Source organism: Apodemus sylvaticus, chromosome 3, assembly GCF_947179515.1.
Source record: "Apodemus sylvaticus chromosome 3, mApoSyl1.1, whole genome shotgun sequence".
Taxonomy (NCBI): domain Eukaryota; kingdom Metazoa; phylum Chordata; class Mammalia; order Rodentia; family Muridae; genus Apodemus; species Apodemus sylvaticus.
The window spans coordinates 116371254-116395882 of NC_067474.1; the positions used below are offsets into that span (position 1 = coordinate 116371254).

The 24629-nt window shown below is 38.5% G+C and overlaps 1 protein-coding gene across 4 annotated transcripts in view; it reads left to right on the forward strand.

The window, feature by feature from the left end:
- Positions 1 to 24629, forward strand: part of Lepr (leptin receptor) — a 123603-nt gene that overhangs the window by 86362 nt on the left and 12612 nt on the right. For 3 of the 4 annotated variants that reach the window (XM_052176857.1, XM_052176856.1, XM_052176858.1), the window contains exons 12-18: positions 972 to 1131; positions 1244 to 1326; positions 7556 to 7772; positions 10252 to 10434; positions 14365 to 14460; positions 15936 to 16041; positions 18212 to 18287. In XM_052176857.1, the coding sequence (XP_052032817.1) occupies positions 972 to 1131; positions 1244 to 1326; positions 7556 to 7772; positions 10252 to 10434; positions 14365 to 14460; positions 15936 to 16041; positions 18212 to 18287 (921 nt within the window). Of the gene's footprint in view, positions 1 to 971; positions 1132 to 1243; positions 1327 to 7555; positions 7773 to 10251; positions 10435 to 14364; positions 14461 to 15935; positions 16042 to 18211; positions 18288 to 21231; positions 22655 to 24629 lie in introns of those variants that run through there. The other variant, XM_052176859.1, reaches the window with a different exon arrangement.

Consider the following 24629-nt stretch of genomic DNA (forward strand, 5'->3'; position numbering starts at 1 on the left):
TAATATCCACTTATCAGAGATTGCTTTCCATGTGTATTCTTTTGTGATTGGGTTACCTCACTTAGGATGATATTTTCCAGATCCAACCATTTGCCTAAAAATTTTGTGAATTCATTGTTTCTAATTGCTGAGTAGTATTCCATTGTGTAAATATACCACATTTTCTGTATCCATTCTTCCTTTGAGGGGCATCTGGGTTCTTTCCAGCTTCTGGCTATTATAAATAAGGCTGCTATGAACATAATGGAGCATGTGTTTTTATTGCATGCTGGGGAATCCTTTGTGTATATGCCCAGGAGAGATATAGCAGGGTCCTCTAGAAGTGTCACTGTACCTTTCTAGTATAGAGATGGACTTTAAAACATTAACTGTTTGGAGAAGGCTGTTTTGAAGAAACATTTGCCATATTGCATCCTTTTTACCCACACTCAGTTTTTTTTTCAGAGACCAACGTTTCTTATAAGGTCTTCAGATAGCTTTTAGTATACGTATGCATGGGCATTTTGATAGAGGCTACTTTTATTGAACAATCAGTGCTGAGTGTGCATATGGGAAACTGTTAGTTTTGCAGCAACTTGCTAAATCTGGAAATACAAGAAACCCTGATTACATCATTAACACACTCACCTCATTTTGGTGTATGTGAGTCCTACCTGCTTGATTCTTTAGAGAGTCCTGTCTGACCACCATGTTAGAATTCTTGTCTTTGTGGTGGAGAAGGGACCAGAGGACAAGGGTTAGCAGCAGGGCGAGAGTGTTTGGAACTGACCTTATAAGAGCAGTGAATTCACAAGGGAATGAGCCAATGTGGGAGGCAGTGTTCCTTTGATTAGCCAAACTTTGTGATTTCTGAAGTGGGAAAATACAACATCAATTGGCCTTAAGTTTGGAATGGTGTTACAGTTTAAAATGAAAGCACACTTCTTGACTCACAGGAGACAGGTATGTTAACAGTGTGGCTTCCTTTACAGACACACGAAGTATTCAATGCAAAATCAAAGTCTGCCAGTCTGCTGGTGTCAGACCTCTGCGCCGTCTATGTGGTACAGGTTCGCTGCCGGCGGATGGATGGACTAGGGTATTGGAGTAACTGGAGCAGTCCAGCCTACACACTTGTCATGGATGTAAAAGGTCTGTGAACATTTGTTAAACTTTCTTGAGAATGAAGAAGTGTGTGCTTCAAACGTAACTGAAAACACTTCTCTTGAGGACCTGTGTCTGACTCAGGCTTCTTATTCTGCAGTTCCTATGAGAGGGCCTGAATTTTGGAGAATAATGGATGGGGATGATACCAAAAAGGAGAGAAATGTCACCTTGCTTTGGAAGGTATTTTTTCTTTCTTTCTTTTTATTACTTTTTATTTTATTTATTTATTTATTTTTGGTTTTTTGAGATAAGGTTTCTGTATTGCCCTGGCTGTCCTGGAATTCACTCTGTAAACCAGGCTAGCCTCAAACTCCCAAGTGCTGGGATTAAAGGCATGTGCCATGGAAAGCATTTCTAATTTCTGCCTCTTATTATTTTATTCTGAATTTACGTTTGTCTCTACTTTGTCATAGTCCTGTCATTACTTCATAAATGACCCCCAGAGCTTATGTTTTAATGCATTTTGGGGATGTGGTTGTCAGAGCTGACTATCTGGAGTATTGACATTATCAGGAACCTTTATTTTCTCAGTTAAATTATAATTGCATCATTGCAATTATGGTAAAGTCTTAAACTCTGTGGGCTTCATATTTGTCATCTGTATCAGGGTTAAGATTACTAAATGATACTATTGCTTTAAGGCCACGACTGGATTTCAGTTGAATGCTGAACAATGTAAACAAGGCTCTTCCCCTACACTTCAAGTATGCAAGAAGTAAGAGAATATTTGACCTCCATGGTAGCATAGGTCATGTGTTTTCCACAATGATGGATGGTCAACTTGGAAATGTTCAAGTAGTCATTCTCCTAAAGCCCTGATCTCTATCCCAAGTTAATAATTTCATCAGTAGACATTAAGCTGAAGACTAATTTAGGAATGATATACATGAGGCAGGCAATGTTGTGTTTATTATATAAATGCAAAATGAATTTCTCTTCCCAAGAGGAAGTTAATACATGATTTAAAATGATTGCCTGATCTAAGATCAATCTCCATTTAAAAATTGGGCTATATAAGAGTTTTTATACCCTTAGTTTGTAATTCCAGTTACTATATGATTTTGTTCGATGGTAATGCAAATTTCTAAATGGTCTCCATTTTGACCTTTTAACTTAAAAGTGATATTAGGAATTGGCAGTGGTATTTGTTAGATATTGAGTGTCCCATACAGAGGGATAGACAGTGACATGTTCAGCCATTGCTAGGGTCAGCTATGAACAGAATCTAAGTAGTTTTCCTTTATCTTTATCTTCATCTTTCCTCATAGCTATAAAGATTGCCCAGTACCCCGGGCTACAATCAACCTCCTTCCTCATACTTCCATCATGCCCTTGAACAGAACAATTTCTTTTCTTTCCACATAGTTCCCATTCTTTCTTATACCTGGCTCCCATGTTTCCTCAGTGATGTTGCCTGATGGAACTTTCTGTACCAGTTTGTATGTGCTTTTTCCAACATGTCAGCTGTCTGAGGCTTTATGGCTTGGGTTGTGTCCAGTGTGATGCAAAAATCTAAATTTTCACAGTTTACTTAATTTAATTAACAGAAATTTAAATGGCCACAAATAGCTGGGGACTGTCATATTGGAGAGTAGAACGATATAGGTTCCTCAGGGTTGATCTGAAGATGGGGATAGCACCGTAACTAACCTGCTTACTCTCAAAGTACTTGAATGCCTTTCCTTGGATGGACAATCCTTCAGCAGCTCACTTTCTGTTTTGTGTTCCTTTAGTTTCCAAACCTGAGTAGTGTTTCTGTGATTATGGTCCCTGTGTTAGTCATCACTAACCAAGTACCCGTGATAAATAGCTTGTAAGGAAGAAAGGTTTACCTGGGCTCAGGGTTTCAAAGCTCCCTGTTATGTTGGTGTCATACTTTGGGACCATTATGATGGGAGCAGATGACACACCCACCCAATAGCAGCAGGGACTTGAAAGAGAGAAAGAAAACAGTGAAGGGCCCTAACACTCCCTTTAAGGGGTTCCTCTAATGTCCTTATTCCTTTCTACTATGGCCGAATGACTAAGTCTTCTATCCTAAAGGTTGTATCTCCTACCAACACTGATAAACATGTTAAACCTATAGCTGTGAGGGAGATATTCAAGACCCAAACCATGCCAGTTCCTTAATCTAGGTTCTAAAACTGGAGTAAGATTTTCTTTTAAGGGTTTGCATTTAAGGGTTTGTAGTCTATGGACTCAACATCTCACACAGCTACAGGGTAGTGTATGCATATTTTTTTATCTTAAAAAATGTTCTGAACTTCTGGCAAGATGGCTTATGGGGCTTAAAGATACTTACCACCAAACATGATGACCTGAATTTGAGTTCTAGGACTTAAATGGTGAAAGGGAAGAACTGACTCCCACAAGTGGTCCTCTGAACTCCACATGAGTACCATGCCAAACACGCACACACACACACACACACACACACACAACACACACATACACACACACTTGCAACATAAATAAATAAATGTAATTTTAAAAACAAAAACAATTTCTCTGACATTTTTACATATAAAACTTTTAGGATAGTTTTAGACTTATAGAAAAATAGCCAAGAACATAAAGAATTTTGTCAAAACCCCATATTCTGTTTTCTCTATGAATAACACATTATATTAGTATACCATATTTGTTGGTTAATTAAAAAAAACTTGATGTCATTGTAATTAAAGTTCATAACTGATTTCAGGCAAACTGGAATTTTGTATAATTTCTCCCAAATATTCTGATGTTAGCTCATGATTAAATTTCCATGTGAGGCTTTGGGTACAAAGTACAAACTTTGAAAGCAAGATTTTGTCATGCTAGAATAAAGCTACACGTCATCTCAGGTCAGCTGAGCTGATGTGACTGTAGCGGAGTTGGCTTTGGGAATGGTGTCACCTCTCCCTGTCTGATGGCTCTCCCTCTCTGTGTTGTACTCTTTGAAATGAAGTCACTGTGACAAATGCTGCTGAAGAGTGAGAGTTAGGTTTCTGTCTGTGAGTGGCAAATCTATAACAATAAATTTTTTCAAGGCTGACTCTATTGTAGATCATATTTATTTGCCCAATTATTTATATCAGTGACGATTGTGAATATTTAGTTATGCATTTGGTTCTAATATGGATGGACATGGAGGGGTTTTTTGTTTGTTTGTTTTGTTTTGTTTTTTCAGAAATACTTCAGATTTTGGATGTTTTGAATTTTGGAATACTTGTGCATTCTTTACCAATAAAACATTTTTGGTTAAGCATTAGGATCTTGCAATTCAAAATGCTCTGAGATCTGAAACTTCTTGGGCATCAAGTTAGCACTCTGAATTTTGGGTTACAGTACACAATCTAGGATAGCAGATCTAGTGATACTCAGCCTGAACTATGTTATTACATTTTTACAGTTTTCCTACTCAGTCATTTGAGACTCTTTGAATTGAGCCTTTGTCTCTGACACATGTCCATCATCATCATTATTATTATTAATATGCCCATCATTTGTATTATTAAAACAGAACAAGACAAAACAAAACCAAAAAAAACCAGACAACAATTTTTACATTCTTTTATTTGTTGTCTATTTATTGTGTGCTATGTGGACACTTGAGTGCCTCTGACACATGTGTAGGGTCAGTGAGAGCATGATTTACAAAAATTGGTTCTCTCTTTCTCTCTCTCTTTCTCTTTCCATCATGTGGCTTCTGACAATCAAACTCAAGCCATAAAGTTTGTTGGCAAAATGATTTATTCTAGCAATCTCTCCAACACTTTGGCCATGTTAGTAAGTTGAAGTTTATTAAAGTAAATTCTGACCTTGGAAAGATGGTCAAGAGAATAAAAAGTTCATTGCAGTGAAGACACTTCAGCTTCAACAGTAAGAAAATAAATAGCCCAACAAAAATGTGAACCAAATCTCTGACTAGGACCTTAACCAAAGCAGACCCACAGGTGAGAAATAAAAGGACAAGAAGGTTCTCAGCACTGCTTGTCATTGTTGTGGATTTATAAAGTAAAACAGCAATGGGTTATGATTCCATATCTATGAGAATGGCTAATTTTTTCTTTTTTTTAACATTTCTTTTTTATTTTTTTCTATATTCTTTGTTTACATTCTAAAAGCTTTTCCCTTTCCCAGTCCCCACCCCCATATGTCCCATAAGTCCTCTTCTCTCCATTCATTCTCCTATTTTTTCCCCCTCCCTTTTCTCTGTCCTGGTACTCCCCTACAATGCTGGATCAAGCCTTTCCAGGATTAGGGCCCTCTTCTTCCTTCTTCATGGGAATCATTGATATGCTAATTGTATCTTCAGTATTCAGAGCTTCAGGGCTAAATAATATCCATTTATCAATGATTGCATTCCATGTGTATTCTTTTGTGATTGCGTTACCTCACTTAGGATGATATTTTCCAGTTCCATCCATTTGCCTAACAAATTCATGAATTCATTGTTTTTAATAATTATTTTTTTAAAGATATTTCAAACTGCTGATTGAGAATACAGCACAGCAAGAAACTTGGTTTGTTACTAGTAGAAATGCAAACTTGTGCAGTCCCCTTGCAAGCTAAATATAGTCTTGCTGCATGCTCATAGATGCTTCCCTGTGAGAGTTGAAAACTCTCTACATGAAAATTTGCATGTGAGTTCTTCAGACCACTACACTCATAACTATTATTACAAAGTGGGATTCTTCTATGGAAAACTGAAATGGCAGGCACACAACACTATATATTTGCCCAAACCAAAAATTTCATAGATCAAAGATGAACCTTAAGACATATAAATAAAAAAAATCACAGACTGGAGGTTTTCAGGGTGTGTAATACAGATTGTGACTATGTTATCTCTATCACACGTGTGTGAAATTACCTCACAGAGAGTGGCAATGGAAAAGGCTTAATTATCTTTGGAAATGAGGCTGAAGAGTCTGAATTGTGTAAGATGGAAGATGCTATACAGATACTTTAGAGCTGTACATTTCCACCAGGGATGTAGGCTTACAGCTATTTCATCAGGATATGTCTATTTTAGAATGGAAGAATTAGGAAGATGAATGGCGGTGAGCCTGTGTCTTTCACTACTCTCCCAGGAGGCTCCAGAGTAGCAAAAGTGTCCACCAGAATTCTTGTAGTCATAGATTAGAGTTAGAGATGAACATAATCTCATATTAAGCCTGGGTGGCTCCTTACAGAAACATTTAGAGATATGTATATGTAGAGAGGCCAGTATACATGCATATAATCCTTGACTTTGTAAGCTATGATGGCCTAACTCTTAAGACAGTCCTGGAGGAAAGAATGTTTCTAACACCATTATTCGGTTAAAGAAATTAGGACTTGAGAGAAATGCTCATTTTAAGGCTGGGGCAGTAAAAGTACAGGTGAACTGTGAGCATCTTATAATATCTTTAATTTTTGACTTATGACTGCAAAAGTAAATATGAACACATCAAAATGACATGGATGTTTTTCAGATAAAATCAAACATGTTTCCTCAGAGACTTTCTTCTCTTATGATGGCTGCCTACACCTTACTTCTATCTTATGACCCATGAGGCCCTACCCACACAGGATACGTGCATCTATATGAGAGTGTCTGTCACTTCTAACTTGGAGACCCTTGTTTTAGTCTGTGTTACAAAATTCAGCTTGTGGAAGCTTTGTGAGGGATTGGCAGCATTCGATTTTACCTGCAACAGGTAAAGGTCATCATTTGGGAAGTGAAGAGCATTATTAGACTCTTCAGAATGAACAAACAAGTTTGGAGCTGGTATGTGTTCTACACAGCAATCATCCATAACACAAAATAATTTATATAGATATAGACAAGATGGAAATGTCCAGGGCCCCCAAATAGCCACTATTATTTATTAGCCTTCAAGGTTTTCTGTTTGTCTGTTTTGTCAAAACTCTTCCTGCTCAGGATCATCTTCCAAGCACATCCTGGGGGAACAGTGGCAGATTTACTTGAGTTCATGAAATGGTGGTGACATCTGAGATTCCTTGGTTTTTCACAGAACATAAGCAGTTCCTCTACTTGCTTGCTAGATGAGTAAACTTCCTTGTCAATCTTTCTCTACAATTAGAGTAGAAAGTCTTACTACTTCCTATGTATACTTAATATTTAAAATGTCCTAATCACATTTTACTTCACTGTCTTTAAGGGATTTAATTTCTGGATTTGAAGAAAAAATTCAAAAGAGGAAAACTAATTTCCCTGTGCTGGATGAGTGATAGCTGAGCTCAGGCCTACTGCATTGTTCATTTCGACCCTACCCCTCTCCCCAGTGCCTAAGCACTAGACTGGGGAGTTCCTGGCCTGGTCTAACTCCTGTTTCCTGGTGGGAATGTGTACTGAGAACTCTATGAGTTCTGGTATAAACACTGTGATTCGTGTGCTAATTAAATCTTATGTTTCCTACAGCCCCTGACCAAAAATGACTCACTGTGTAGTGTGAGGAGGTACGTGGTGAAGCATCGTACTGCCCACAATGGGACATGGTCAGAAGATGTAGGAAATCAGACCAACCTCACTTTCCTGTGGACAGAACCAGAACACACGGTTACAGTTCTGGCCATCAATTCCATTGGTGCTTCCCTTGTGAATTTCAACCTTACCTTTTCATGGCCCATGAGTAAAGGTAAGAGATGTTGAGGAGTGGTTGACCATCTCTGTCAGTTTATTTATTTTTCTGGTGGTTCATGCAGAATCTTCTGGTTTATTATTATTGTTTCAGCAACACTTTTAAATTGTGATGTGACCTGCTGGCACAACCTCTACTACAGCACTACATCTATAGCATTCTTGCCACCCTCCTCCAGTTCCTCTCATGAACCCCCTCCAAAATTCATGATCTCTTCTGTTATTGAATATTATGTACACATGTAATATAACTTACTAAGTCAATTTAGCTTTGCTCGTATGTACATGTGTTCAAGGCTGGCTGCTTGGAATTAGTCATCTGTGAGGGAGCTCATTCACGGAGGAGATCAAGTTTTCCTCTCTCAGCAGACACTGATCACCTGCAGCTCTTCATCTAGGGGAGGGGCCATGGAATGTTCCCTATCACACTGGCATGTCAACTGGTATTGCCTTTTATGCCGATCTTGTTCAGGCATTCATGTTGTTTAGAGTTCATGTCTAGGGGATACTAACAACAGTACATCCTAGGCCTCTGGCACCTACAATCTTTTCTTCTAGTCTTTTATGATTTTCCCTCACAGATTGCACTTCAGACATATTAGTTGGGGTTGGACATCCCCTTTTAATATGTAACCTTAGCATAGGCCTTCTTATCTAAATTATCTTCTGAGTGGTCCAAGATCCACTTCTATACTTACTCTCCTCTCTGTGTGAGAAATATATGGCAAACAAATAGCCAACTATTCTTATCTGGATAATGTTTCTGAAATGACATTATCAGAAATAGAATATTCTAGTGACTATAATACTTAAACTCTTTGAGGTAACAAAGGTGGACTACACTCTCTCTAAAAATTAGAATATTGATCACTTTATATATAAATATAGGGTATTTTGTTACATATCACTTTCTATAAGTACATACTATATATATTATGGTATAGAGTTGCATGTAGTATATTTAAAGTTTTTACTTATATATATATAAAATACTGTATAGCTTAGTAATAATATGCTAGGCTATATGGTCTCAAATTAATTCCTGAGACTTGGAAACTATTATGAGCTTTATTTGATGCAAATAGGTGTACACCTTGCATTTAGCAATGTTAGTACATTTGATTATTCTGAACATTGATGCTTTCTTTAAAGATATATTTTAAAACTAATTAGTTTTGGAGGGATGCACATGCTAGAGTATGTTTATGGAGGTGAGAGGACAACTTGTGGGAGTTAGTTCTGTCCAACATGTGGATCCTAGGAAACCTAACTGAGGTTGTTAGTGTAGATGATAGTGTCTTAATCTGATGGGCCTTCTACCTGGCCTAAGATACACTCTCAATAGGAGCTTCTAATCTGGATTATGTGTCAAAAATATCATTTTAAATTGAAAATATTCATTTCTGGTATCTCTGCCAAGCTTCTAGCCTTCTAAAAGGCCACTCCTTTCATGAAGTCTTTAATTATTGTTTGAATATGTTGTATCTTCTTTTTAAAGTTTAGGGATGGTCTAAATTTATAAGGGTAATTTATTATTTTTAATTAAAATTATTGCCACATATCTTTGTGAGTGTGTGCGTTGTGGTGTGTAATTTTGGGCATACATACCACAGCATGTGTGTGTGTAGCGCAGAGGACAACTTAGTGGAATTGATTTCATCTTCTACCTTTATGTAGGTTCTATAGATTGAGATACGATCTCATTATGTAGCTCTGCCTGGCCTGGAACTCACTATTTAGATTGGTCTAGCCTTAAACTCATAAAGATTTGCTTGTCTCTCTATCCTGTCAATGCTGAGATAGAAGGCATGTACCACCATGCCTGGACAGGAATATGATTTGTTTTTAAAGGAAGTAAACAGGAACTTGATCTTGGAATGAAGACAGAGAAAGCATCTTAAGGGAATGCTGTTGATTGGGAACTAAGATTCCTCCCATGGGTTTGGGGTGGAGAAGTCTTTGTTTCCAGTAGATGCACACCTGGTCAGGTTTTCACAGTTCAGGGGAAGAGATGAAGCAAAACAAGGGTGACTTCTGCATAGAAGAACATACTCAGCACAGAGCAGATTGGTGTAGGGCCTGTGGGGTCCTGTAGGCATGATAGGAATGGCCTCCTCAGATGTGGAAATCCACCGAGGCTTTCTGAAGGACTCTGCTAAGGACCTTTTTTGAAAGTGTCACTAATAATTGGGAGAGAAGAGCATGTGAGAATCAGAGAATGTGGGAAACAGACTTGAGTGGGATTTCAGCTGAAAACAATTTTGACCCTATCAACATTCCATTTTTAGATTTGGGGTAGATTTGCTTTTCTTCTCCATGTCATAGACTCCTGCATTCTGCATCTGTGGTCTCCATGACATTTGTATACATTGTCTGCCTCCTCTTCCTTCTCCATCCCTCTGAGTTGTTTCTCAAGGTAGGTAGAGCACACTTTCATTCATCTTGAATTTAAAATAAATTTCTTCTCTTCCCCTCAGTGGGTGCTGTGGAATCACTCAGTGCTTATCCCCTGAGCAGCAGCTGTGTCATCCTTTCCTGGACACTGTCACCTGATGATTATAGTCTGTTATACCTGGTTGTTGAATGGAAGATCCTTAATGAAGATGACGGAATGAAATGGCTTAGAATCCCTTCAAATGTTAAAAAGTATTATATCCACGGTATGTGTACTGTACTTTTCATGGATTAGTATGACACTGTAGACTGGCAATTCTGATGATAATAAAGCATTTAATGACAACCTCGAAATAAGGATGCCAAGCTACCTACTGAATTATAATCTCTTGCCTGGTCAGAATGTTTGCTGTATTTCTGTGAGCATTTTTCTTTTTTGTTTTACACAGATGCAATAAGATTGACCTAAACCTTTTCCCCAACTCTTTCTGTCAGAATGTGACACTCCTAAAACCTTTTATAAGTGTACATAAGGTATTTCTTTAGTTGAGCTCATGTTGCTTCTGTTTTACATTTCAATGTCTTACAAGGTCTAAGGCCAAATTTCCCTCCAACTTAGTACCCAATTATAATGTCACTAAGCTGTGACTGGGAGGGCTAGGCTGGAAGTCTGGGGATTTTGAACATGCTGACCTAGGTCACTCATATTTATCCCTCCAAGAGTGGCCAGTTACCTTGAGAGGTAAGTGTCTAGAACAGCAACAGCTCTAGACAGAGCCAGAAAGAAGAGGGGAGGATTAAGCAGGGAAGCTTGGGGTTGCTTACTTATAGAATCTATATGACCCACACTTTCCTTTTACTCTCAACACCTACAATTTAGCTCCAGGCTAAAGTTATTCCTAGATCGTAGGCAGGGAAATACGTTTTCTTCCACTGCTGTTGGTAAATCAGACAAATGATGAGTGCAGACCTCTCAGAGCTCTGCTGCTTATGGGCTTCTGGTCTCATATCATTAGTATCCATGAGAATCGTTGCCAGATCTGTCTTGAACATTGCTGTGGGAATTGTTATTTTCCACGTATTGAGATCCTAAGATAGCACAAGAGACCTCTTCATCTCCATTCCATCCTTTGTGTGACTTTTGCAGGCTACTTTCAATGGGAAAGCTAAGTAAGCTAAATTCACATAGAAAGAAAATCTTTCCTACTCTGAAGATGATAGGGAAAGGGAGAACATGCTATCCTGGAATAGGAAATTCAAAAACAAAAGAATATGTGCCTTGAACTTGAACAAATTAGCTCTCCCTGGAGCATGTCCTTGGAAAACTAGTCATTTGTATCTTAGGAGTTTTGAAAACTTATTTAAAAATCCATATCATTACAGTAAAACTTTGGAGTGTTTAGGTTATTTCTGAATTTCCTTTAGCCATTGTGGTTGTTTGAATATGCTTGGCCCAAAGGGAGTGTTAGTTAAATTAGGAGGTGTATCATTGTCGGAGGAAGTGTGTCACTGTGGGGGTGGGCCTTGGAGGTCTCCTCCTATGCTCATGCTCCACCCATTGTGGAAGAGAGGTTCCTCCTAGCTGCTTGAGGATGCCAGTCCCTCCTGATTACCTTCAAATCAAGATGCAGAACTCTCAGCTCCTTCTCCAGCACAATGTCTGCCTGCACGCTGCCATGTTTCCTGCTATGATGATAATGGATTAAGCCTCTGAAACAGTAAGCCAGCCCCAATGAAATGTTTGCCTTTATAAGAGTTGCCTTGATCATGGTGTCTCTTCATAGCAATGGAAACCTTAACTAAAACAGAAGTTGGTACCAGGGATTGGGTATTGCTGTGATAGGTCTGACCATGGTTTTGTTTGGAGGAATGTGGATTTTGAGACTTTGGAAAGCAGTGGAATGCTTTAAGTGGGGGCATACTGGGTCATTTTAGTAGGAGTATGGAAGGCAGTAGTGCAGAGGGTGATTTGAACTGTGGAAGTCTGACTCTAGAGGTTTCCGAGAAGAGTTTTAGTATGTATCCTAGAGACTATTTTGCCCTTATCTGAAGAGTCTGCCTGAGGTTAAGGTGAAGAGATTCAGATTATTTTCATTGACAAAGGAAGTCCTATAAAAGCCCAGCATAGATTTTGTCCTCTGGTTTAATTTCATAAAGAGCATTTCAACCAAGTGTAGCAAACTTAGAAAGTAAAATACAAAATATATGGTTCATGAACATAATAAAAGGGTACCAGGAAGTTCAATGGAGGGCACACCTGTGATCTAGATTTTGAGGTTGGAAAACAGAGGCTTTCTGTCTAGATCTCAAGAAATAGAAGCCATGAAAATCTTACACACAGTGGCACATGCCTTTAATCCTAGGAGACAGAGGTAAGCAGATCTCTGAGTTCAAGGCCAGCCTGGTACAGGGCAAGTTTCAAATAGAGAAAAGCTTAAATCCAGGAGTGGTGGTACATACTTTTAGTCCCAGAACTCATGAGACAGAGGCATGCCAATCTCTGAGTTCAAAGTCCACCTACACAGCAAGTTCCAATACAGCCAAGCTTAGGCAGTAAGGGAGTTGGAGAACAGACAACTGGTAATGATGAAGTTGAACAAAGGGGGCATGTTCTAGTCCAGGGAGACCTATGAAGCCTTGGCCACAAGCCTCTAGTTTTAGAGTCAAGAATAGAAGGGGTTCCTGGGATGGTTGATGCTGGTTATCTGGAGCTAGGAAATTAGTGGTGATTAAGAAGAGACCAGCATCACAGAGATGAAATCTTCTGGGAAGGTGTTTTCTGAGATCACAAAGAAGCTGTATTCCAGAGATAGCCAAGGTTGTACATCATGCTGCAGCTGAACTTGATAACATATATGAATCACCCAGGTGGTACTGGTTTTGGAGGCCTGAAGGTGTAATGGAGAACAGCTGAGGCTTAGCACTCAAGAGAGGCCAACAAAGGCCACTGGTGAATGTGAAGCCTCAGTTGCAGTTGACTGCTCAGGACTAAAGGGGTCATGCAAAGATTTTGAGGCTTGGCACCGTGAAGGGAGCCTATGAGAGGCTATTGGTGAAGTCTATTTGTCGTGGAAGACCCCAGTGTATTGAAAATGACAGCACCATGGGATAATCACCAAGAGTAGCAGCAGTGGAATACAGTCAACCTGAGCCTAGAGTTCTATGGATGGCAGAGGTGGAGATGTGATCCTTTACAAGAGGCCAGAAGAACATGTGTGAATCCTAGACATTGGAAAAAGAAGCCATGAAGTTGAAGTTGCCTTGGAGACCTCAAAATGTTAGATTTATCAGATCTATGAGATACCTGCCAAGACAAGCTGATAACAGGGAGTGGAACCAGCCTACAAGAATGAAGTTTGTTGCTGCTGAATGCCAGATCTGCAAACAGAGAATGAAAGGAGCTGGAGATCTGAAGGCTTCTTTGACATTAGACATGGAGATGTGGAGTTTGGAGTTTGACCAGCTGGCTTTTGGTCTTGCTTTAGTCCAGTATTTCTTCACTGTGACATTTTGGAATGATAGTGTGTATATCTTGTGCTAGTATATGTTGGATATGTCTGATATGCTTTTTGATTTTGATTTTATAGTGGAATATGATTAAGAGATTGCATGAACTTTGGACTTTAGACTTTGAACTTTTAAACACTGATAAGACTGACTAAATGTAGTTTGCATTATGCTATGCTTAGGTGTGGACTCACATGTTTGAACAAGCCTATGGAGAGTGGAATGTGGTGGTTTGAATATGCTTGGCCCATAGGGAATGGTACTGTTAGGAGGTATGGCCTTGTGGAGGAAGTGTGTGGGGTGGGCTTTGGAGGTCTCCTCCTATGCTCAGGCTCCACCCATTGTGGAAGAGAGCTTCCTCCTAGCTGCCTGAGGATGCCAGTCTCTCCTGGTTGCCTTCGAATCAAGATGCAGAACTCTCAGCTCCTTCTCCAGCACCATGTCTGCCTGCATGCTGCCATGCTTCCTACCATGATGATAATGGATTAAACCTCTGAAACTGTAAGCCAGCCCCAGTTTGAATGTATAAGAGTTGCCTTGGTCATGGTGACTCATCATTGCAATGGAAACCCTAACTAACTTAGCCATCAAGCCAATCCTTAAGTAAAGACTAATATTCAGACAGAATAGCCGGCAGTTTTTTCTATACGTTTCATTCTTAATTAACATAAACTTTTTTCTCTTTTCAGATAATTTTATTCCCATTGAGAAATATCAGTTTAGTCTTTACCCAGTATTTATGGAAGGAGTTGGAAAGCCAAAGATAGTTAATGGTTTCACCAAAGGTAAAAAAATCTATATTCTTTTTTTTAAAAAAAAGTATTTGTGTATGATACAAGTGCTAATATTGATGCTCTGCAAATGCACCCCACACCCAAGGAGAGGCTAGTTCCCCTCTCCTTCTACTCCAGGTTCTGGGGATTGAACTCAGGACTTTAGGATTGCATGCAAATGCTTTCATTACTAAGGTGACTCTCTGGCTCTGCTCTACTTTTCACTGTATACTTCAAGGTTTGTCAGTGGTTAGGCTATCACTGGATAAGTCCTTGCTCATAGGATCATGGAAGAGCTACATGTGTCATTGGGTTGTTCAAGGACATTTATTTATTTACTTACTTATTTATTTTTTGTCTGGAATTAGTTATGTTCACTGCGCACCTTCTGTTTGGATTACTGCACTTACCCTTGTTTTAATTTTTATTACTTCTTAAGATATTAAACCAAACTAAGCCAATAATAGAGTTCCAAAGTGAAGCATTTTAATGGATTCTAGAATAATTATAATTTATTATTGAACATGTCTATGTTGAACATGTTCCATAGACTGGAGATCAAGTGGTGAACCTAAGTCTGTCTTTATGGATCTTAGGTCTCATTGCTGCCTTAGCAATGGTGGTTAGTGAATGCATTATTTAAGATATAGCACCAGGTGAAAGTCAGTGCTTTGAAGGTAAATACAGTGAGTATAAGACAGAGAGTTAACATGTGGCAAGGAAAGGATGGAGATGATCTTTCTGGTGTAGGCTCCGGTGCTTGAGCAAAGCTCTGAGTACAGAAGGGAAGACCACAGTAAGCTGGGGGTGCCACACGCCACACCCCGAGGAGTGAGTGTGGTAGCTGAAGCAGTATCAAAAACATCAGGCCAAAATAGTTCATGCAATGGAACAGAGGCCTTAAGTAGCAAAGATACAGGTGTGTCTGCAGCTAAAAAGATGAAGATTGGCAGGTACTGTCAACAGGGTCTGCAGTAGCAGATGGTGAGTTCATCATAACAGCTTGAACTGCTGCTCTGACTCTTGAGTTTTAAAGTGACTAGATGGAGAGGCTGGGCAAATGCATACTAAAACAATGTTTTATTAAACTTCAAATATAATGCTAGAAAAAAACAACTGGTAATATGGCCATAATGTATTTTTATTTCTCCTTTTAAAATATTTATTTTAGCTGTTACATGTATAAGTATTTGCCTGTAACAAATGCATTCCTGATAATCTCAGGGGCCAGAGGGAATCAGATATCAGATATCCTGACACTGGAGTTATTCATGGTTGTATGCTGCCCTGTGGTTACTTGGAACTGACCCTCAGCCCTCTCTTTCTGTAAGAGCACTAAGAGCTTGTGCTCCTAGTCCCTCAGCCATCTCTGCAGACCCTCTTTTCTTCTTTATTAAATTTCTTTATCTTTGGAGTACTATAGACATATGTAGAGATAGAATGTGTCCTGCACATGATTTTACAGAATAGTTTTGTGTCTCTTTCAGATGCTATCGATAAGCAACAGAATGACGCAGGGCTGTATGTCATTGTACCCATAATTATTTCCTCTTGTGTCCTACTGCTCGGAACACTGTTAATTTCACATCAGAGGTATTGCACTTGGATAAAGGTTTTTGCCATAAAGATTGTAACTTAAGTATATTAAAAGACTGACATAAACCATAACTCATAGGAACAAAAATATAAATGCATTAGAAAAGTGTTTGTATATATTCCATGCAATCAACATGACATAAAAGGAAGGTTGTTTTCAGGAAATTACTTTTCATCTTGATATGAAAGGATATACTTAAAGGCAGAACTTAGCTTAAATTTTTTTTTGTAAACTGAGTGGTGGTGGTGGCTTTTCTTAGTACCTGGGAGGCAGACACATGTGGCTCTCTGAGTTTGAGGCCATCCTGGTCTACAGAGTGAGTTCCAGGACAGCCAGGGCTATACAGAGAAACCCTGTCTCAAAAAAACAACAACTAAAGTCCTGTATATGCATTCAGGAATTAGCTGACAGATAACAGGACATCCTGGACAGTATGCTCTTAGGCTTTGTAAAAATGGCTTTTAAGCTCTTCAGTCTGGATTGAAGCTGCTAGTGAGATCATGAGACCCTAAAAGTAGATGTTTCACAGGGAACAGATGCAGCCCATCATGGCAATGGACCAGTGTCCTCAGAGGGCTACAGGGACTCCACACCAATTCAGAAAGCTCCAAGGTGTCTGGTTTGATAAATGGCCTTGAGTTCCATGATGGCTCTGGGGGTATCACACCACACTGCTGAGACATCCAGACCACTGGGTGATCTCATATATACCAGATCTATAGATACACAGTTCTATATCAAAAAGTGAGGAGGGTAGTTATTAGAATCTGACATCATGTTTTAGTTGAAATAGTGAGGTGGGACCTCACTATTCATATCCCATGGGCTTACCTCTTATATGTGATGGTCATTTAAAGTGAGGTAGCCCAGTCTCAAAAGATCAATCATGGTATGTACTCACTAATAAGTGGATAATTAGCCTGGAAAACTGGACTACCCAAAATATAATCCACACATCAAATGAGGTACAAGAAGAATGAAGGAGTGGCCCCTGGTTCTGGAAAGACTCAGTGTAGCAGTATAAGGCAAAACCAGAACAGGGATGTGGGAAGGGGTGGGTGGAAGAACAGGGGGAGGGAAGGGGGCTTATGTGACTTTTGGGGAGTGGGGGGCCAGAAAAGAGGAAATCATTTGAAATGTAAATAAAAAATATATAGAATAAAAAATATATAAGAAAAAGAACTGGAAATACAGGCATACAGCAGCAACCCACATTTTTTATGCGGGTGCTGGGGAACCAAACTGGGGTCTCAATGCTCGTACAACTAGTGTTTTATCCACTGTGCTATCTTCTTAGTTTTTTTTCCTACTACAAGAGGAAGGAATGTTATAGATAGAAAAAATATAGTTGACTAAATGGGCTTTCTTATGTCAAAAGGCTTAGAATCAATATTATAACTTTCTACTATTAACATTTACAATGTCTTTAAAGTACAGTATTATTTTTAGACACTACAATCTGGCTTCAGGATACAGTCTAATAAAACTCAGAGTGAACCCCCAAAACATATATTAATGGCATTAGTTAATGCAAGAAAATATAATTTGAAAGTATTCTCTATTTTTATAGTATGTATATCGAATATAAACAGCTCTATTTTTTTTTCATTTTGAAGATTCACCTTCGTATTCCCACCACAACCACACAGTGAGATGGGAAAGACATGTTGGTGGATACACAAACATCAAAACATATAGCATATGTCTGAGGCATTTCTCGGGGACTGTGAAGATGTTTGAAGATGTATGCTTTCAGATAGCAGTTCTCGCACACAACATTGTAATGAAAAGTTTTTATCCCTTCCCATTTTCAGGTCAGACTTTCCCCCAACCAGGCAATACAGCAGCCTTAAGCAATTCAATGAGGCTGGCTTAGAAATAAAATAAAATAAAATAAAATAAAATAAAATAAAATAAAATAAAATAAAATAAAATAAAATATTTTCTAAGGACAACCTAGGGAAGGGAGTTAGTACAGAGCCTGACACACAGTGTGAAAGAGGACCTTCATAACAGTTTAGGGAACACTTTGTGGAATCAAATGTAAATGTGGATTTGGCCCACTGACCTGATTCAGTGGACCAGTGCATATTCTGTATGTTAACTGCTAATGTTTTTACAGTCTCAACATTTCTGTAACAATAGTGCTTTATTTCTCCTTTGCAGAATGAAAAAGTTGTTTTGGGACGATGTTCCAAACCCCAAGAATTGTTCCTGGGCACAAGGACTCAATTTCCAAAAGGTCACTTTTTAAGTATTTTAACCTAGATATCTAAGGTTGCAGTTTAGATACTATATTACATATAGATCTTTAAACATCTTTAAAAGGCTTTATTTTGTTCAGTTCATTTTATCATCCTTTGTCTTTCTCAGTAGCTGGGTTTGGGATTTGATCAGAGTAAACACAGTTCAGTCCCTTATCTCATGAGAGTTGACAGCACATCTATCTTTTTTTCTGGTTACTGTACATAAAAAAATAAATACTACAAGAAGAAGGAATGTTATAGATAGAGAAAATATAGTTGACTAAATGGGCTTTCTTATGTCAAAAGGCTTAGAATCAATATTATAACTTTCTACTATTAACATTCACAATGTCTTTAAAGTACAGTATTATTTTTAGACACTACAATCTGGCTTCATGATACAGTCTAATAAAACTCAGAGTGATAGAGATTTGTAGATAAGAGAAGGTGACACATGCAGCACTTAAAGGTCTTAATAAGTATCAGTCATTATTTTATGTTACTGCTTCACATTTATACATTGTAGACGATTTCTGCCTTTGTGTTGACCCTGGGCTATCTTGTCATCAAAAGTAGAAAAAAAAAAAAGTAGAAAAGAAAAAAACCAATAGAAAAATCTTATACTATTTATGTACCTTATTTCAGAACCAAGAACAAACATTTTTCCCATTTGGAGAAGTATATTTTATCTTCCAGCCTAGAACAAATACACCACTCTACACACACAGGAATGAAACAAAATTTGTGGAAAACATCTTGCTGGGAAGAGAGGAGAGAAAATAGAATGCTTTTAAAACTTTCTTCCATTTGTTTAAAGTGCTGTTTGCAACCCACCTAAACCAATCTCCCAACATTCAAATGGCATATGACTTGCATTGCACAGAGCATTGCTTTGCAAGTTGTCCATGAATGAACAAGCACATGCTCTTGTACACATCATGAACCATGTGCACACCAGCAACAGCTTTGGTTGAGGTAGTGGTCAAGCAGATGAAACAACACCCCGTTTTCAAAGAGGCCACTGTGCAATTTTACCTTTAATCATTCTAATATCATTGCATTTAATCTTTGCTTTTCCTAGTGCTAGCCATATGCCTCCAGCTCTTCAGTTGTGCTCTCCTACTCTCTAACCCTAGACTCCTTTTATTTCGATAGTGTTACTGAATTTTTTCAAATAACCTTACTCTTCTTTCTCTTCCACAATTAATTCATATAATAACATTTCTCAAAATCAAGGTGATATCTCAAATGCACATATGTGTCACTCACATGTCTGTTAGTAGGCACAGAGTAAGAGTATATAGATAAGGAGAGATCGCTGCTAAACTCTAGGTGAACAGATTTTTAAGAAATCCTCTTTACCCTTTCAGAAAGAGTGGGCCTGAGATGAGTGTCTAGGTTGAAGGAATAAGAACTCTTCTTTTGCTGGGCGGTGGTGGCGCACGCCTTTAATCCCACCACTTGGGAGGCAGAGGCAGGCAGATTTCTGAGTTCAAGTCCAGCCTGGTCTACAGAGTGAGTTCCAGGACAGCCAGGGCTACACAGAGAAACCCTATCTCCAAAAAACCAAAAAAAAAAAAAAAAAAAAAAAAAACCAAAAAAAAACAAAAAAAGAACTTTTCTTTTTTGTTTTCTATAATGTTTGTTCATTTTCCACATGTCCATTCACTCATATACTAATTTTTATTAGTTTACAATATTACTGTAAACCTGTGCTGTGCCAATCATGTTGCTATACCTTAGAGCTATATTGATAAGGAAAACTGTATATGCTCCTGCACTGTATGTATCATTTGCTGAGGAAGATAAATACTAGTTGAACATTAGGAATAATGTCACAGCCATAAGCTACAATGTGCTGTGACTTAGAGCATGGATGGGTATGAGTGGGCACAGGGAAGAGAGTGACATTGGACCTGGGGGTGGTGGTATACACCTGAGACACATGTCAGTTTTTGGAAGGCTGAGGAAGGAGGATTATGAGTTCCAGGCCAGCCAGGGCTGCATAATGATTTTGAGGCCTGCATTGGTTACATAGGAACACTGTCTCAACAAACAAACAAAAGGGGAAAAAAGGATAAAAGTAAAAAGGAAGTGGGAGCCAGGCAGTGGTGGTTCATGCCTTTAATCCCAGCACTTGGGAGGCAGAGGCAGGCAGATTTCTGAGTTCAAGGCCAGCCTGGTCTACAGAGTGAGTTCCAGGACAAGCCAGGGCTATACAGAGAAACTCTGTCTTGAAAAAACAAACAAAAAAAAGGAAGAGGGGTGGGGGGGGGGAAGAAATTAATATTTGAGTCAGATCTGGCTGATGAATAGTTAGTATCTGGCTCTTTGATGCAAGGGTAGACACCTGGAAGGTCAATTGCTAATGCATTGGGAAATGCAGTGGATAGACTGGGCACATTTTCCTATTAAATATGAATCTTTCTTTTTTTTTAAAATCCAAAAATGACTAAATGCCTATCTAAATAAACTGAAAAGCTTCACAATGTGAGTACAGATGAATTCAGGACAGTCAGCAGACTGACTCTTAAAAGGAAGTTAAAACTCTTTCTCCCTCCAGCAAGGTATTTTTGGCAATTTTTCTTCATACTACTGAGAAAGAGGAATTTACATTTTGCTTGAGACAAAGAAATGCCAGACTGACCTGAGCAAATGCAATTTGAACCTGTACCACATTGATGTTTCCTCCTTTCCAGATAATGCCTGACAGAAATTAGAGAATATAGAATGGATGAACTACCAAATGTCTCTAGACTCTGGGTCACCTAGCTGTCTCACATCTCCCCTGTTGGAGCTAAGTGTGGTGCTGAAATTAGTAGGATATCTGGCAGATATTTTAAGTAAATTGAAATTTCACCCTGTTTCCAGATTCTGGTAAAGTGAAGTGAATATTAAAAGTTATTTTATTTATGTGTGTGTGTGCACATATGTGTGCAGGTATCCACCGATGTCTGAAGAGGGCAGCAGATGCCCCAGAGCTGGAACTGACAGTTGTGAGCTGCCTGACATGAGTTCTCAGGTCCTCTGGAAGAGCTGCAAGCACTGTTAACTGTTGAGCCATCTTTCCAGTCCCTAATGTATAGATTAAAAAAAAAAAGTGGGTTGTGAATATCCTCATTTGTGAGAAATTGCTTTTTACCTTTGCAAATACTTTACTTTCTAATTTTCAGTACATGTAGTCATAGTTTTTATGCATTCCTAAGGCAAAACAAAGATGCACTATTAATAATAAATCAATAATCCAGGTGGCACACACCTTCAATCCCAGCACTCCGGACTCAGAGACAGGTGAATTCCTGTGAGTTGGAGGCATGTCTGTTTTACAGAGTGAGTTCCAGGTCAGCCGGGGCTATACACAAAGAAACCCTGTCTCAAAAAATGTCAAACAAACAAACAAACAAACAAACAAACAAGAATCAATGGCAAGACAGTCTGAAGATGGTTGGTAGCTTGCCCTGGATACATACAAAACCAGGATTCAAAAAAACTTGGATTCAAACCCACATCCCTCTGACAAAATCATATCTCTGCCATCAATTTTACATTAACATTTTAACACTAATGTGGTCCCGAAATCAAACACTCCAAGATAGATGAAATGGTCAATCATGTTACATATATTTTATATAATCAAAAACTATAGGTATATGATTTGCCTGTGCATTTTTCTAAGGACAATATATACAAACCACAGAATTACCTTTTTATTTACAAGTGAACAAATTATCAACATCCTTAAACATCAGGGAAGTACAAGTCAAGACCACAATATGGGTTATACATATTATGGGATGGATGTCTATCACAGCAAGCGAACACATGGTCAACACCTTTAGACATCAGGGAAATGCAAGTCAAAACCACAAGTTACTGTCTACAACTTTTGGGATGTCCATCACAGCAAGTGAACACATGGTCAATATTTTTAGACATCAGGAAAATGCAAGTCAAAACCAGAAGGTGCCTTCCACAGCTTGTGAGAGGACCATCACAGAAAGGACAGAAGCACCAAACAACACAGACACTGAGGCTTTCAGACCTTTTGAGGGTCGTAGAAACAGTGTAGGCCTTTTAAAGGGTCTGACCATTCTTCCCATTCAGTCCCATTTAGGACTCAACAATCTACTCTAACATTTCTACCAAGAAATGAAACTTACATAGGAATATCTATTCATGAATATTCATAGGAGAATTATTAATAGTAACCAGAACCTGAAAAAATCCAAATGGCCTTCAAATGATAAATGAATGAACACATATGGTATAACCAATTAAAAAATAAAGTGAGAAAAGGAATAGATGGACAGATACACACTCCAGACACTGCAAACCAACAGCCAATGGGAAACTATTTTTTTTATTCGATATATTTTTTATTTACATTTCAAATGATTTCCCCTTTCCTAGCCTCCCCACTCCCAGAAAGTCCTGTAAGCCCCCTTCTCTCCCCCTGTCCTCCTACCCACCCCTTCCCACTTCCCCGTTCTGGTTTTGCTGAATACTGCTTCATTGAGTCTTTCCAGAACATGGGGCCACTCTTCCTTTCTTCTTGTACCTCATTTAAAATTCAGTGTTTTTTATAAAAATATTTTTAATATTTAAAATTTTAAATAAATATGTCTTTAATATTAAACTTTCCTTTATTTTTTTCTTTGAATCCTGACTTTCATGAACATTACTCTTTACAAATGTGCTCTATACCTGTAAATCCTAAGCATTTAATCTCATCTCTAAGATTTTTCTGAAATTAATTCTCTCTACTTTTTAAATTTTTCCTGTCCTTTGGTTTATTATATGTCAAAAGCGATACTGTCTTAGTCACTATTTTATTGCTATGAAGAGATACTATGATCAAGGTACTCTTATAAAAGAAAACATTCACTTAGGGGCTTACAGATCCAGAAATTAGCCTATTATTATAATAGTGAGAAATTTGGCTATACAGAGATAGACCTGGTGCTAGAGACATAGATGAGAGCTTTATATTTTGAACCACACACAACAGGCAAAGAGAGAGATTGGGGCCTGGAGTGGGCTCTTGAAACTTCAGAGCTCACCCAACGACATACCTCCTCTAACAAGGCCACACTTATTTCAACAAGGACTTACCTCTTGTTCCTTCTAATTTTTCCTACGTGAGAACTAACCATGCAAACATGTGAACCCATGGAGGCAATTTCCATTCAAACTACCATATTCCACACCTTGGCCCTGATAAGCTTATAGATATATCATAATGAAAAATTTATTCAGTTCAAATTCAAAAGTCTTTGTAGTCTTTCATAGTGTCCACACTGTTTCAAAGTACAAAGTCCATGTCTTTTCTGAGACTAAAAAAAAAAAAAAAATCTCTTAACTGTAACACCCTGTACAATCAAAATAAAAAAAGAGCAGATCACACATTTCCAACATACAATGACAAGGAATATACATTGCCATTCCAAAAGAGAAGAAGGGTTACATAGTAAGGAACTATTGGACCAAAGCAAGACTGAAACTCATCAGGGCAAACTTCATATCCAAATTCCATCTTTGCCATGTCTGATGTCAAAGGGCTCTTTATATCTCCAACTCCTTTTAGCTTCATTGACTGCAACACATTTCTTTCTCTGAGGCTTGTTCCATCTCATGTTTGGTGTTCTCCTTGACAGGTATCCAATGACACTGGCATCTCTAACACCTTGGGGTCTGCAACACAATCCAGGCTCCATAGCTTTACACAATGGCATCTCTGGGCCTCCGTTTAGGAGGCTGCCCTGTCAAATGCATGGTCTCAGTAGCTTTTCTTAAGCTTGGAGGAAGAGTCTATAATTCCTTTGCTGTATCCTTGACTCTATAACCGAAGGTGCCAGGCTCTTCTGCTTGCTGGAGCCCTCTCTTGTATTATACTTGCATAAGATTTTAGTTGTTTATGAATTTCTTTGTTGCTTAAGCTTTCCTTTTACCTTTTAGTAAATTAGTAACTTAGCTGGGTAGGATCTTGCCCTGAGGTTACCACCCCCCCTTTTCTATTTAGAATCAAACTCAATAGAATAGGGTCTTCAAACACTTTATTTACTTGAGCACAAGGCTTAGCTCTAATGTTACCTTTACTGGATGGTCTTTTTCTCCTTAAACTGTATATTTTTGTATTTGTCCTTGCCTCACATGCTTGGTTTTTATTCTCAATCAATAGTAACCACATAACACAGTCAATACTAGGCTGTTGTGAAATATCCTCTGCCAATGCCATTAATCTAAAACTCTTCCATTTTAGCCTCCATCATATTCTTAGGACAAGAATAAGACAGTGACACACATTCTTCAAATAGTTTATACCTGGTTGAACAAGGCAA